Source organism: Abrus precatorius, unplaced genomic scaffold (genome assembly GCF_003935025.1).
Source record: "Abrus precatorius isolate BTA unplaced genomic scaffold, Abrus_2018 Scaffold2, whole genome shotgun sequence".
Classification (NCBI taxonomy): Eukaryota; Viridiplantae; Streptophyta; class Magnoliopsida; order Fabales; family Fabaceae; genus Abrus; species Abrus precatorius.
This window is the reverse complement of record NW_020874362.1, coordinates 26,343,846-26,360,397: the sequence shown is the minus strand read 5'-3', so window position 1 is coordinate 26,360,397 and position 16,552 is coordinate 26,343,846. Positions and strand designations below refer to the sequence as shown.

At 27.9% G+C, this 16,552-nt stretch overlaps 1 protein-coding gene across 2 annotated transcripts; it reads right to left on the bottom strand.

Moving 5' to 3' along the window:
* Positions 1–2,013: 2,013 nt before the first annotated feature.
* LOC113858018 (putative axial regulator YABBY 2) lies at positions 2,014–10,089 on the bottom strand. 2 transcript variants are annotated; one of them, XM_027490417.1, is made up of 8 exons: positions 9,940–10,089; positions 9,618–9,781; positions 7,324–7,443; positions 7,013–7,139; positions 5,918–5,966; positions 5,192–5,267; positions 2,948–3,067; positions 2,014–2,173 (listed from the first exon to the last, which is right to left on the bottom strand). In XM_027490417.1, exons 2-7 carry the CDS (start codon positions 9,687–9,689, stop codon positions 2,963–2,965), a joined length of 549 nt encoding a protein of 182 aa, XP_027346218.1. In that variant the 5' UTR covers positions 9,690–9,781; positions 9,940–10,089; the 3' UTR covers positions 2,014–2,173; positions 2,948–2,962. The 2 variants fall into 2 exon arrangements, with proteins under 2 accessions (XP_027346218.1, XP_027346217.1); XM_027490416.1 differs by lacking the exon at positions 2,014–2,173 and having other exon boundaries at positions 2,733–3,067.
* Between the last annotated feature and the right edge of the window lie 6,463 nt (positions 10,090–16,552).

Here is a 16,552-nt window from a genome sequence, read left to right as displayed (position 1 = left end):
CTCTTCCCACATGACAAACCCTCCACTCTTTACAATTATCTCTAATATTATCTATCTCATCATTTTTTTTTTCATTTTCTAATGTTTGTTAAATAATTTAAGTCATTTAGAGAAACGTGTTATTATTTAAGAAAAGTATATTAAAGTTTCCTATTAATGTTTTCTCTCATTTTACTTAAGGAGACAAAAAATCATTAATATTGTTTCAATTTTCTAAAGCTATAAACAATTTGATTCATGGAAATTTACCAAGTTATCACTCATGAATTTATCACAGTAATTTTGTTATCGAAATGTTTTGGATAAATTACGTTGTACAAGTAAATGAAATCAAGAAAAGTAATTGTATTTAAAACTATAAGATCATAACGTAAAACCCCACTTGTCTCTTACGAATTGGATATATTGTGGGAGGTTTGAATATCATACCATGAAGAACACAACTGAAGCAAACATATGTCTCTCTCACGTGTGCGTTCCTTGAATGAAGGATCCAACGTTATCATTCAAAGACAGCAATGACCCATAGTTAATTTAGGAGACGGTCAAATAGTAGCTGTGTATATAAGCATGCATGTTATGACCATATATAGCCATCAGCTCTACTGTGTCAAACATTAAACGTCACGTCACTGTGACTGAAACAACATTGTAGCAATAGCAGTAATTTATAATTTATATTTATGTATATTTTAAAAATATATAATAATAAAATATTATAACATTTATATATTATTAATAATAAATATTTATAATTTTAAAATTATTATTTATTAAATTTTTAGCATGTAAACTTAGTACACATTAAAAATTTTTATAATTTCATGGTAATTATTTTGGAAGAAAAATTTGAAAGAAAGTTTAAAAATGAAAAATTATAATAAATAATATAACATAACAAAAGAGAGATAAATAAAATAATAAAAAAATTAAATTGTCATAGAAATATATATATATAAAAAACAATTGCTTGAAACAGTGATTAATTTATGAGTCACGTACATTTTAACAATTTATGATAAATTTGAAGACTTCAACTTCCTGCGCCATTTTTGTCTTATTTCAATTTAATGTACACAGTTGATTTAAATGATTTGACGAAATTTTTGTAATTTAATATAAATTGAACTTTTGTGTGAATTTAAATCAACAAAATGTTATAAAACATAGCGGTACTACATTAAAAGTAAAAAAAGAAAAAACTAACGTACAAAAATAACCGCCTATATTTCATTCTTATTAATTTATAGTAAGTTATTTAATGTATTAATTTATAATTGAAGTTTTATGTGAAAAAATATTTATAATTATTTATACAAAACAATAATACACAACTCTTGTAACATAAGTTTTCTTGGCTACAATTCTGTTTGTGTATGTATACATATAATAATGTTTTGCTACTTTTACAATCACAATTACATAGTCACGCGCATGTAAATATAGATATATAATTGTTTTTAAAGTTAATGTCGTGTGTGTATATATATCAATTATTATGAAACTATGGAAATTTTAACCGTTAATGTTTGATTCAACAATTATAACTATCTCTTATCATCTAAAATATAGTCACTTGTTTTAAAAGTTAAATGATGAAAATGAAATTATGTCGATAAAAAAAATAGGGAAAAATTACAACATTTTGGAACTCATTTTAAAAATTTTAGTTATTGAAACAAATAGTTTAGCTATAATAATTATTACAGAATTTCGTTGCCTGTCATACTGAAATTTTAGGATCACTATTTGAGGTAGATATATATTATCTAATTGTCACCCTTGTTTAGAATTACAAGAACAATTTGATATATAATTAAAAAAACATTACACTGCGGTTAAAGAACATGTTACAATCCTTTTAAATAATAGAACATAATGCTCAAGTCTCAGAATGTTATTATCTTTAAATAAATATAATGTTGCTTTATAATTATATATATAGGTGTTGCTTAAGGCCGTTTTTTTCGTTAGTTTATTTAACCTGGATTGTTCTTTGATTTTATGAAGAGACTGAAGGAAATTAGGGTCTCTTTTCCTCACTCTCTTCCATACAGTTCCTTTTTAACTTAGAAGCTTAAAAACAAAACTTTGTTCTGCGGGTGTGACAGGTGATCATGCATGCAGCACCTGCACTACATGTTGCTCCTTTAATAGGGCTGTACTCCATTAACTGAACAAAATGGTCCAGTAAGAAAAATAGAAAGAAAAAAAAAAGAACAAAAAGGAGTCAATTAAAGAGTAAATAAAATTACCGTTCTTTTATTTGTTTATGCAATATGGTGGTAAAAGTCTCCCTCGGGAGGAAGCACCATATACCCAAAAAGGAAAAAAAATGTTCATGTGGTCCTCCTCGAGGATAAGAGGGTGAAAATATTGGTATGCTTGCTTATCATAGAAAGAATAAATTAAAGAATATATAAGATGTAATAATCTCTATGTGTTCAAAATTAGTGTGCAAGAAAGATATTAAATCAAAGATGAATTTTAATGCATTATTAATGTAAATATTTTTGCACTCTCAATTAATTAAATTTATTATTAAATATAGTTTTTAAAATAAATATTATAAAAAAATTAAATATGTGACAATTTATGATTAAATAAATATGTAAAAAAATCATTTTAATGTCACTTTATTTTAAATAAATTCTTAAACATGTACTCTAACGTAGATTATTATTATTATTATTATAATAAAGGAGCATCATTATAATAGAAGGAACGTGTCGTTTACTTAAGTGTTCAAATTTAACACAATAAATGCAATCACAAGAATAGCAATCATTTCATAACAATAATGTAGAAAAGGGCAATACATGTACTATTAAACATTGGTGAGAGGCTTTGCAGGAGTTTCCCATCCCAGTTGTACGATTGGGAAATTTGATCAACCTCATTTTTCACTGATTTAGGTCAAGCATGAAAAAAACAAGCTGATACTCACAGGCTTCCATTTATATCAGTAGAATCCCTTAGACTTTTCAGTTCCTTCACCCTGGTCCAACTTTGCTTGTTTGTTGCCATCCAGCTTTAATCCAAAGTGAATGTGAGGGAAATGTGCCCACTGCATATTATATAAGATAAGGCAATCCCCACACTTTAGACAGAGAAATTTCATAGGATAACAAAGTATATGTACTAATACACCGTAGTTGTTTATGCCATATATAGTCAAGACTCTTGCAGGATAATCCATGTAATAATCTGCAAATTAACTTAAAATTTGATAAATGTTTATTTTAATTCTTAACATCGAAAGAATCAAATTACCTCAGAGAAGCGTTAGAAACACAATTTTTATTATATTTTTTTAAACACATTTTTACTTATTAGATAAAAATTATTAAAATTTTAAAAAATTAAATGTGAAATTTAGGTAATTTTTGTAATTTTTAATAAATTCTAATCAATAACAAAAAATATTTAAAAAAAGTGTGTTAAAGAGTGTATAATTAATAATTTTAATTACTATAATGTCTAATTTTATAAAACATTATTTATTTTAATTTTTATATAATTTTCACTAATATTAAGAATTAAATTGATGTTTTACAAAACAGATATTAAAATAAGAACTATATAAAATTGTAAATTAAAGTAACCAACACTTATAATCTTAAGGGTTAAGTAGGGTTTATTCTGAAAATATTAATAGATGAGATGGATAATGCTTTTTTTGTCCAACTTAACATGCATAAATTCGAACAGGCTTAGTCTATCATAACTAATTGTGTATGTTTAGTTTCAGCATTATTTTTACTGAGACAAATGTAACATGAATGCTACACAATATAGTTTCTGGATATCAAACGTATATTCACAAGATATTTACATGTATCCAGACACGCACTTAGAAGTCAGGTAATCAGGTCTCATTTTTCATTTACTTCGATTGTATGTGGCTTTATATGGCGTTCAAGTAATGTGGTGATGAGCATGCTATAGTCATAGGAACAATAAGATAGAACGAAGAAAAGTGTGTGTATATATATAAACACAAATCGCCACTGGTTTTATATAGCATATGTGACTGAAAATTGTCGTCTAATACCATCATATACATGGGCAGAATGCATAGTATTAACTAAAAACATTCTCAAAATTTTCATGTTTTGGGTTTGGAAAGTGATCATACTCGAGTACTAATTCTAGGCAATGTACAAAGGGAATTGCATACGCTTTTTTAATGATAGTGAACTTTGTTTCCCAATTAAATATCTTAAATATCTCTACACAGAAATGTCACTTCACATTCCTTTTATGCTATGTGGGTTTCGGAAACTTTTTCCTTTTACAGAAGATTGGCTCCCGTGCGTGTGCAGGGGCTACTTACCTACGAAAGACTCACCTAATGTTGTATGGGACATATGTTGTATATGTTGATATCGAAAATGGTATCTAAATGATGCAGAAAACGTAATGTTAAATATCAAGACTCCATATAATACCATGTATATTCCTGATTCAAATATTTGTTAATATAATTTAACGGCGGGGGAGTTTTAAATATCAACTCTATGCATGTCTCTGAAGAGATCCCTTCATGACAACCAGAATGCAATCCATTATAAACACTAATTCTTTTTGTCATATTCAGAGTTTGATTTTCAAAAGCATGTTCGTATATATACAAAAACCCGATTGTGTGATTTTGAACAAAATTTTGGTTCTCAAATCATCTTTATGTGGAAATGCAAAACGAAAACTACTTTTTCTTTAGGTTAAACCATAGTTTGTAAATTATAATTCAAAATATGCTACATTTTATTTTTTTCATCTCATGACATCTTCTATATATGTGCAAACCATGGCTTGATTACAATTTCTCATCTCTATATTCATGTTTTTATTTATTGACATATTACTTAAAATAGAAGGTCCCCGGGGATGGAAACCGTTTGAAGATGTGAATTCCCCTCATACCCTCAAGTTAAACATCAATAAATAAATATGGACCCTCCATGAAGGTTAGCTAGATGGTTTAGTTGGTAAATTTCTTGCAATAATTCATGTTCGAATATTGGATTGCCACCTTCAGCAAGGAGTTTATAGAAGAGACAAGGCTGTGCTCATAATAGACACAAGTGGCCCCGTAAAACAACGAAAAAGAAAAGAAGATATGAAATCGCATGCATTTGTGTTTTAGATTGCATAATGAGAAATATATAGTAACTTGGATTAAACTCACGTTTTTGGCTGCGGAGCTGAAAGCCTCCCTGTGGCTGATATCGGGATTACTAGCCTTAATCCTTTGAATTTCCTCTCTGCAAAACAAGTGGAAAATATTTGCCTTTAATTTTTTGTTGAATGAAATCATCTATTTCTATTTTCTTTTTCTTTGTTTTTTTCTTTTGGAGTGGAATAATGTATATATCTATATATACAAATACTTTGTGTCCTCCAAAAAAGTTTTTCTAAGTAAGAAATTTCGTTCAGTGAAATAATTGTAATCTTTTTAGTGAAAATGAAACTGCCTTCAAAAGTACTAACATTCATTTTAATTTTTATTATTAGAATATATAAACTCAAATGCATATGTTGACATACTGCGATAAAATCAAACTCCTTTAAAAATAAGGCCTATATCGACGTATCTTAAAATTAATGTTTATTATAATGATATTTTTCTTGATTAAAAACATACAACCCCTCTATTAATTAATTTATACATTATTTCTAACAAGTGACACTATTTGTTTTTTAAATTACGCATACTTTCTTTCTTTCTTTCTTTCTATATATATATATATATATATATATATATATATATATATATATAATCCTTAATTAGTCTCATGCGAGGTTAATAATAATATATTTAGTGAATAATACATGATCAAATCCCACCTTCAGACTGAAGACTGCGAGAAGCAAGGAGGTAGAATAAAAATAGTAAGCTCTAAAGACTACTTACTTAATGAACCGGTTATAAGCAGAAGGAACGCGATGTCTCTTCTCTGTAGCTGTGAATAATCATGAAATCATTTAGTTTCGAATACTAAATAAATAAAATGACACAATAATATCAAACAACAAACACAATCAATCATCAATTTTTTATTATTATTATTATTATATATATAATAAATTGATGATTGATTGTGTTGTTTGATATATATATATATATATATATATATAAGCATCATCAATTTAAATTTAAAATACAAATTTGTAACAAAAAAAATATACGTCCCATATTCACTATGATTTTCTAATAAAATCAACAAAAACATCAGGTTGAGATGAAATTTCTTTTTGGCAAGAGCAGGCCCCATTTTTGGACAGATTCTATAGCTGCAGAACTGACTAATCAAGGACCATATATATATATATGCCCTTGGCATTCAAATACAATTCAAATTATACTTGTTTACCCAAGAGTCCTTTGGGTTCTCTTTGTTATTTCTCAAACAATTTTGTCGTCATTGCAGCACTTTACAGCGAGAAAATTCATCCATCCACTAAATAACTGAAGTACTACTATACCATTGCCAGTATCAATTACCATGATGAGCTGTTATATATGGTGAGAGGAATCTGTAACTGTAAAATGAAATTGCACATGGATAATTGCATATAAGATATAATATATATGTTCTAGGGCATTGCTTGACAGCAATGAATTAAGGATGGGTCAATTTTGTTATGTAAGGTCACCATCTTAGAGGGGGCCATTAAAGTTGATGGAGAAAATAAGATGCCCAAATTGGCCACAATAAAAAATGGATACCCAGATGGAGAAAAACTCGTTTTTATGCTAGTGGCCTCAGTGATGAGCTTGTTCTGCTCTGCTATTACTTGTAGACTTATAGTATTAAATTAGCTTCTCAGCCTGTTGTGGAGTGAGTAGCCTTAGTCTTTTTTGTTCGTTAAGTAGAACTTGTGAATCATAATATAAAGTTCCTCAGGCTGGCCTAGCCACATAGTATGTTTGTTCATTCAAATTAAGATTCGTTGTGACACCAAAACAAATACAAAAAGGAGAGAAATTAATAGAGTGATGACTCACGACGAATGGGAGGAATCCTAGGTTGTTCATGCTCTACTGCCTCAAATGGTGCTATTTTGTTACATTTTGAAGATGATCCCAGTTCCTTGCTGCTTGGTTCTTCAAAGCTCAGGTGCTGTTTCTGTGACTTAAGTAGCAAAAGATTTACCCAAGAATTAATGAAATATCACATAACACATTTCAAGAAATGCAAGCCTTTTCTTTTTCATAAAAAAGGCTATGAAGAAATTATATTACATTATCCATTTATAGTTGCCCATAACGTCACAAATAGGGAATTAAACAAAAGTGTGAAATATATATATATATACCTGGGGATCTTGAGGAGGAAATGTTGGAAGTGACGCTCCCATGTTAACTGATAGCAAATTGGCACAATGTCCACATCTAACCGTCACTATGGTTAGCAAACTGCTGTATGGAACACTTACCTGCCAATACCCCATTTCCAAATACAAACCAAATATTTATCATCACTATTTTTTATTTTTTTTGACAAATACAATTTCACTAGATAGGTAGAAAGCAAGTAGAAGAATATCTTTTTCACATGTATGCATACATTTGACCATTAAAAACAAGAACTGAAAATCAACAAGAGCTGAAAGATCAAGCTTCACATATTGTCAAAAAAGGTTAACATGTATATATATATTTATATTTATTTAGGGGAACTTATGCTTTCACATTCCCAAGAAAGGTGCTGCCAAAGCAGCATGCAGCATTTATATAAGGTGATGAAAATGGGGCAGAGAAAAAAACAAAATGCATAGTTGCCAGAAGAAAGAGGTCATCAAGAAGATGATAAATAAGCAGCCAGAGAGAGAAATGAGTGCAGTAATCTTTTCTCATTCATTCTGAGAGGTCTACTTTTAAAGGGTGTGTCCACTGTGCAGCTAGAGAGGGAGAGTGTGGTGTGGTAGTGGTATATTCATTACATCTATAGCAGCAGCAACTAGCAAGCTCAGAACCTGACATGGGGCGATTTAAAATTCAGTACTCTCTCACAATGTCCCTTGTTCTTGGTGCGCTTCACTTTTTGCTGACACTGCAAGGCAAGATGATAAAAGATAGAAATTGTTGCTCATAGCGTGGAGGAAAGAGAGAGGGTGAAAACGACTTGACTGGAACACGAACCATCAAGCAAGGCCTTGAAGAACCACACCACCGTTAACCACTACCAAGGAGAGTGATATAGCGTGTGTTTGGAAACGCGTTAGAAAAATCTAACACAAAAGTTAGAACTAGTTGATTTGAAAGAAATGTAGATCCATATACATCGTAAATTAATGTGAAGCCAAACACGCTAATAATATAACATCATATCACGATTTATGAAGCAAATTAGCCCTTTAGCCAATGTTAAGATCTTCCTTTGAGGATAGGAGAGAATGAAAGCAATGCTTTCTAAAAAGGGGTAGTTAATTTCAACAGCTTTGCTATGATGAAAGAAGAGACAGAAAATAACGAGAAAAAAATCAGGAGGTAAAAAAAAGGGAGAAAGAGAGAGAGAATATAGTTTGATGTTGGGGTGATGAAATGAATTCACAATCTCCACAAGTTATTGTAGAAAGAAAGAGAGGACACTGCCTCTGTACTTAAGGGAAGCAACAAGCCTGAAACCGTGAAAGAACTTGATGATATATACGATATCATAAAAGACGATGCTTCACCCTCATCACCACAGAAAGGCAATTAAGTGATCGTAGACTGAGGAGAGAGAAACTACACTGCGTACCATCACATGGATTCGTGAGCTGTGAGTTAAATTTAACGCACAAGTACACACAAAGCAAGCAAAAAAAAAGTATTCATAAATTAAAACAACGGTACAATTTGTATACAATATCTAGCATATGAAATCATATATACATCAACGATGCTATTTAATCTTCTCCATTTTTTTAAAATTAGAAACAAAATAAGGGAACCCTAATACCTGGGAATAACAACCCTAGTAGATCTTATACATGGCTGCGCCTGTGTGTGCATTTTATTCATAAGCATCTAAAAATTGATTGCATCTGGTTCATAGAATTCCTTTATTTCTCACAATTAATTGTGCTGTTTGGTACGACTAGCTAGAAGTTTCAATTTTAATTTTTCTGTAACTTTTTAATTTTCTGCTACTACTGGGCTGCATATCTCTCTTGCCTCTGACCAAACTCACCACACACACAAACATATATATATGAACTTTCTCACCATGGTAGAGGTTAGAAAGGGAGCAAAACCCAGTTACACTTTCTCATAAAATATAAGATAAGAGTGGAATTCTTGGAATAAAAAGGTCACGAAATTATTTAATTAACTGGAGTGATGGATTCCTTATAAAATTGGGGTCACTGTAGCTTTCCAACAGTTTAGTTTTCATCCACATATATATTTATATACATGCATTCTGATTAGGTCTGAAGTGAATTTTGCTTTTTGATGGGTACCCAGAAGTGCCTTTCCTTTATTCTTTGCCCTTCTATCATCTCACGATCTCGATTAAAGGAATCACAGAAAACCCGTATTGCCAAATTAGCTGATGAAAGGCGTGTCACAGCAGAAAGCTTAGAAGAATATGGCAAAAATAAATGAAAGAGAGAGAGTATAGTACCGCTAGAATGGTGTTGCAGAAGTTGCAGTGAACATAACAAACACGTTCGGTTGCCATCAAGTCCATTGACATTTTTTTTTTTTGCTTTCTCTATATGTGACTGTATCCTTTGAGAGTGTGCTTAGTAGATTTATAGGCAGATCACGGGGGAGAGAATCACTTGGCTGAAAGAAAAGTGAACATGATCATCAAGGATTTACAGAAGACCCGGAAGGGAATTAATAAAGGGTATACGAAAAAAAAAAAAGAAATTTTAATTTTTTTATTTTAAAATTTAAATTTTATGGTTTTATGAAGAGATGGAGAGAGAAAGGATGTGTACAAAATCTCAAAGGTTAGGATGGGACTGGTCTGGTCGGGGAAAACTAGTGAAGTGGGGGGGTGGGGTTAGTGGTTTTTGATTTAGGAAGAAAAGATGGATTATGGGAAGTGTGTGCGCGTGTGGGCGCGTGTGTTTTGAGAGTGGGGAAGGGGTGTGAAGATGTGTTATGATTGAGAGAATGAGTGGGTGGGAGTGACCCATCTCTAACCATACTGGCTTTCTGTAGCGGACGAGGGGGGCGAGATATTAATGCTTTGAAATTTGGAATGAATGTTTAGGGATGAGAGAGTTTTTGCTTTTAGGGATCAGAGTCTCTGCTTAGAACTTGTGTCTATCCAATCTGCATTCTCTCTATTATATGACTGTCAAAGATGCAACCATCACAAACCCTTTCATTTCTCTACCTTGGATAAGGGCTCTTCATGAATCATATCTTCAAATTTTATATTTTAATCCACATTATATAAAATCTTAGATTTATGTTTTATGACTACAAACGTTTTTCATTTTTTATGTTTTATAAAATCTTAGATTTATGTTTATGACTACAAATTAATTAGTAGTTTAATTTTTTATAAAAAAAAGTCATTACTCTTTTTTGTTTTTTTTTTTTGTATGACTCTTAACTAAACTAGTGTTAATTTGTTAATATTTTAAAAATATTACAATATGATAATTTTATAACATTTAACTTAACTTTATTATTAGTATTTATTCTTCTTAATTTTAATATAGGTTTCACTTAGTGTATTTGTTAAACACTAATGAAAAAATATAATAGATGTTTCATAAAAAATTATAAAAAGTGTCTTATAAATAGGATCAAAATAATTATTTAAATTTCTTTTATACTTTTTATCTATTATATTAAATATTTCAATTATTTATCATCTTTATCAAATAAATATTAGTTATTAAAGTAAATTTATAAAAATATGTAAAATATTTAATAAATAAACAAAACAAAAATTGCTGTAAAAATAACAACAATAATAATAAACACTGGCTTCAAATAGAGAAAAAACTTATTTAAGGTTTGATAATTTTTTTAATAATAAATATTAAAAATTAACCGTAATCAGAAACAATGTTTTAAACATTATTAGGTTTTATTTTTTAAAAAATATATAAAAATTATTCTAAAATAAAAAAATACTAAAAGAAAGTATAAATATTAGTTTATATAGTAAAAAGAAAGTGTGACTTTGGCCATTTAAAGTACAATTAAATTTGAAACTCATTAAGAATCTAAACTTCAAATAATAATATTTTAAAAAATTAGCATATTTCTAATGTAATTTTTAATATATTATTTAGTTATTAAATTTTTAACCAGTGTCTTTAAGTTGCTTGTTAACAAGACTCAGTTAAGAAAATATGTTAAAATGGATTTCTTACCAAGTTAGCCAAACAGGTTTACTTATAAAACAAAATGAAATAAAGACAAATCAACTATACTTTGGTCGACGACGCTTCCAAAATCTAAAACAAACATTCCCATACAAGATTAATGCGAAGTTCTGAAAGTTAATGCATTATAATTAATCACATAATGAAGTCAACAAAGCTTAACATGGATTAATCATGACATCGAAAAGACTATGGAAATGGCAAGTGATGGAAATTAACTTTTGTCCATTTTTGCTTCTGCTTATCTATGGCGTGTACTGCTTGTAAAGTGATTAGACATGTTCCTATACGCATTCATGTATTTTCCCGTGAAAGTCTCAACGTGGTATTTTTCATTAATTAGTACGCGGTTTCTCTCTCTCTCTCTCCCTCTCTCTCTTGATTATCCAGTTAATTAACGTAAAACCATTGATTAATTTCAGATTGAAAACTACAAATGAACCTCTAGAGGAGCATATAACCAAACAGCCACATGTGCATGTCATTTGTCAAGATTTATGTTAAAAATTTTAAAGATTGCTTGTATTTATTCATTTAAATTTTACACTTCCCTAAACTTTCCTTATTGAGAAAATAAAAGTGAGGAACAAAATAGGAGAAACATATTCTTTCTTTCTTTATTTCTTTTTAAAAAGAGGAAGTTGTAAATGTTGAAAGTAGAAATTAAGAAAAGAAAAACATTTATGAAATTTAATTATATGACTATTGTGGTGACAGGGTGACAACAGTTAACACTGAAGACAAATAGGTTAGAAGGATTTTGGGTTTTTTCTATATTTAGTTATAACTTGTAGCAACTAAAAAGTTGATGCCTGCGCGCTGTGTGTACAAGACACGCTGCATGTCCATCAGCACCCTGGTCACGTTTGTACAGTTTCAGTCTTTCACACATTGTCTTTGAACATCATTCATTGTGATACAATAGAGAAATTAAGACATTATGAGTCTCCACTGTTCAATAAAAAGACAACTAGCTAGACACGAAAGTTTTTGACGTTTTTGTATTATTGTTGCATTCATGTGCTTAATTATTTAGTTATTAATAATTAGTACCCAGGGAATCAATCACAAACGTTTGAAATATGATAAAAGATGATGACCAGAATGGCTATTTGTCTAAAGTTAGGGGGAATTACAATTTACATTGATACAGGTTTAATAGAATTTTGAATATATACCACATATAATTACAGTTGATTTTTTTGTGACTGCAAAACGTGTAAGTCACAATGTTATACAATGAATGTTTTTAATCAAACAAATATAACTAAGCATGATAATTGGGGAGAAAAAATGGGAAACTATTCTATCAATTACCTGTATATATAGAGAGAGAACTTGCATCAAGGGGTGTACAAGACTTGACTTGTTTCACCAATGCGTCTCGTTCTGATTTTAATTTTGATAAGTTTTAGTTTTTAGATACTTAATGTATTTTGAGGAAAGTTTAGGTTATAGTTTTGTTCAACTTGGTACTGTTGTTGTGTTTTTTGAAAAAAAAACTATACTTTTAAAAATAATTATAGAACAATAATGATATTTAAAGAGTTAATGTTTTATATATCACGATATCATGTTTATATTGATATTATTATTTGAATTTTTTTAATTTATACTTTATTAATTCTATGATTTTATTATATTTTACTGGCAAGTTGAGTTGACTCAATCCTCTCTTAATATTATTGAATCTTTATCGGGTTACTTCTGAGTTAGAAAAAAGTAACAATATAAAAATTTTAGATTAGGTTAGAGTAAAGATAACCACGTTCCATATACAACACTACTGTAATGATTAAAAGTCTCATTAAAAAAAATACAAAATTACATTTTTTAAGATAATTTTATGAAAGTTAAAAAAAATAGATAAATGAAGTTAATTTGATAATACAAGTAAAAGTATTAAAATTTCAGAGAAAAATTGAAAATCAAATTCCTTTTGAAGTTATCTTAAATATTACTTAAGGAACTTTTTTTTTATGGAAATCCTTTAACACTCAAAAACTAGTTGAGTACTTACAATTAGGTAGTAAATTTGTTAATAGGTCTCTATAAAACTTTTTTTGTTGACCCTATAAGTATCCTTAATTAGCGCATCATTAAAGTCTTTTTTAGTCCAATTAGGGGTTGTTATTTCCGTTTTACCATTTTAATTTATAAAAAAAATATTTTGTTATAATAAAATGATTTGGGAAAGGAACAAACGAAACACATCACTTTTAAGACTAAATGTTGTGTAACACAACGTAAGAATGTAGATCATTTTCACATTTTAATTTAACTTACAGAAGCTTTCCTCCTCTTAAACAAAAGTTTGGTTCCCCAAAATATTCAATTTTACTTAAGATATAACAATTTCAAAAAGTTTGTAAAAAAAATTTATCCTAATGTACATAACATAATCATGAAAATTTAGGCTATATTTAAATGTCGTATTAAGAGAAGAGGAAGGGGACAAAAAAAAAGCTAATAAAATTTAATCTTTATTTAAAAATTAATTAATTAAAAAAAGATTAAATAATTTTTTTAAAATTTTTTTCAAAATTTATTGTTGATTTTTTTGAGTTCTCTGATCTAAGGGCTTTATTCTCGCTTATTCATATTCTTTCACGATTATAATTTTTTTAAAATATATGAAATTTTTTTGAAAAAATAATTATAATAATATTAAATTTAAAATTGAATTTTTTAAATTATAAAAATACAATTTTTAATTTTAATAATATTAATTTTTAGAAAAAAAATTAATTTTTATATTATTTTAAAAATATAAATACAAATACAAAAATATAAAAGATAATAATATTATTTATATAATTTAACCTCTGTCATTTTTCTTTCTTAAAATTAAATATTTATGCAAGGGATGGGATTAATCCTTCTTTCTCCTCTCATTCAAACTCTTTTGTTCTATTTTCTCTAAACATCTAAATAAAATCTTAATAACTTGTATAGTTGTGAAAAAAAAATACTATTATTTATAATATTTTTATTATTATTAAACACAAAAATAGAATGATAGAGAGATGTCCAAGATAAATATATAATTCTTAAATGTTTAGAAACAAAAAAAAATTAATTTTAACGTATATAATTAAATTTGTATTATTATTATTATATATATAATATTAAAAAAAATTAAAATAAATACAATGGCGATTTATATGACTAGGATGATAGATACTTGACAACATAAATAATATACGCATCTTAACATTAGGATCATCTAAAAATATCTTGCTATGCCCAAAACCTAGAATATAAGAAGTGAACTATGCATGTCATTCTAAACCAAGTTTGAACCTTGAAAAAATGTTTGTGAATAATAATAATATATATATATTTATAGTAAAAAGTATATTACGAAGCCTAGTTTGTGTTTATGGAAATAAGGGAATTATGCCTTACCTAGTGAAGTCGTACAATATCATTGGTGATGCCGATTCATTATGGCAAATGTCAACATCATTAGTGTTGTTGATGTTTGTATTGGCAATTAAGGCTAATTAATTAAAGAGTATTTTGATTTGAGGTAGGAATGAAAATAAATTAAACTATTTGTAAAGAACGGGTTGGCTTAGTGTCATCAAACTTTGAGCAAGTCAACTGATTCGATCGGTCAAGTGAATGGTCTAATCCATATAATAGATTAGTCATGTTCCAAACTCGTACACACAGCAGTGGTTTTAGCAGTTTTGGTAAATAAATAATAAAAATATTTATATTTAATTTAAATTTTTTATTTAACTTAAATCTAAACTCTAAATAATAATATATATTTATATGAAAATTTACATCATTGAGATTCATCTATCCGGTTAACTTTTGAAATTTTTTATTAATTATTTTTATAACAAAATAAAATTATTTAATTTTATTATATTACTTTGTTTTAATAAATAATATTTTTTTAAATAATAAATTAAAATTTTTAAATAATATACTATCAAAATTACATTAAAAAGTTTTCACATTATTCTTTTTGTTTTCATAAAATTAAAAGAATAGAAGTTATTGATGATATAGGGCCGACAATAGGTTATTGGTACGCATTATCATTTGCATAAAAAGAAAGGTTCCAATTGCTGATAAAAAAAAGTTTCCCTCTAAATGATAATGTTCCCTAAGAACTTCATCCTACTCTCTAAACTTCAAGCTTAAGTTACTGTGGAGGAAGTAACTCTTCCACATACCAATCAATATTTTGAAAAATATATTTTTGGTTTTTTGCTGCCCCCATTCAAACCATTAATATCTACACAGGTCTATAACTTTACTATTCCTATACCATTTTCTTAAATAGTGTGTGTTGATTTATTTGATTGCAGACTTATGTAAATTTGTCAAATGTTTACATATTTAAGCATAAGTTTATGCCATTTAATTTATATTGCTATCATGCACTCATTTCTCTATTTATTGAAATCAGTAATTTCACATATGTAAACTAGTAAAATGATTAAAGGTAGTAATTTTTTATTCTTTAAAATGTTATTACATAAAAAATGACCTCTTATTTAATATCATTGAAAATAATTCTACTGTCAACATCTAGACTTATTAATTTTAATTTAAGTTACTACTAATTTTACTTACTAAAGATGAATAAAATAATAATAAATATTTCATAAAAATTACAAAGTGCATCTCTTATAGTAAAGATCATTAAAGCTTTTTTTAAAGAATTCTTTATATATACAAGGCAAAAAAAAAAAAAAGAATTGCTGAAAATTGCTAGCTCTCAGTTGTCCTAAAAATCCCACTAGTAGCTACCAAAAAACGTAAAAGTTTGACACGGCAATAATAAGAGCCCGAATACTGCCTTTTTCTATCCCTGGACGACTTAAACAAGGCCCAAAAGGTCCATAAACAAAAATAAGTGAAGTTATTTTTTTCCCCTTAATAATAACCTAGAATGAAAAGATCAGATAATAATAATCAGAATATGTAATTTAACTCGACCTGATTAAAAAAATACATAAACTAATAAAAATTAATTATTAAATTTATTGATATAACATTCATATTAAATAACTTATTTAATTGAATTACATTAAAAAATAGTTTAAAGAATTAATCTCACTATAATATAGATGTTTTCAACTTTTAAGAGAATGATGAAAAATACCAATGATTCTACATTAAATCTTTTATTATAATTTATTTATTTATTTATTAAATAAGTTAAATTTTCTTTTAAAAT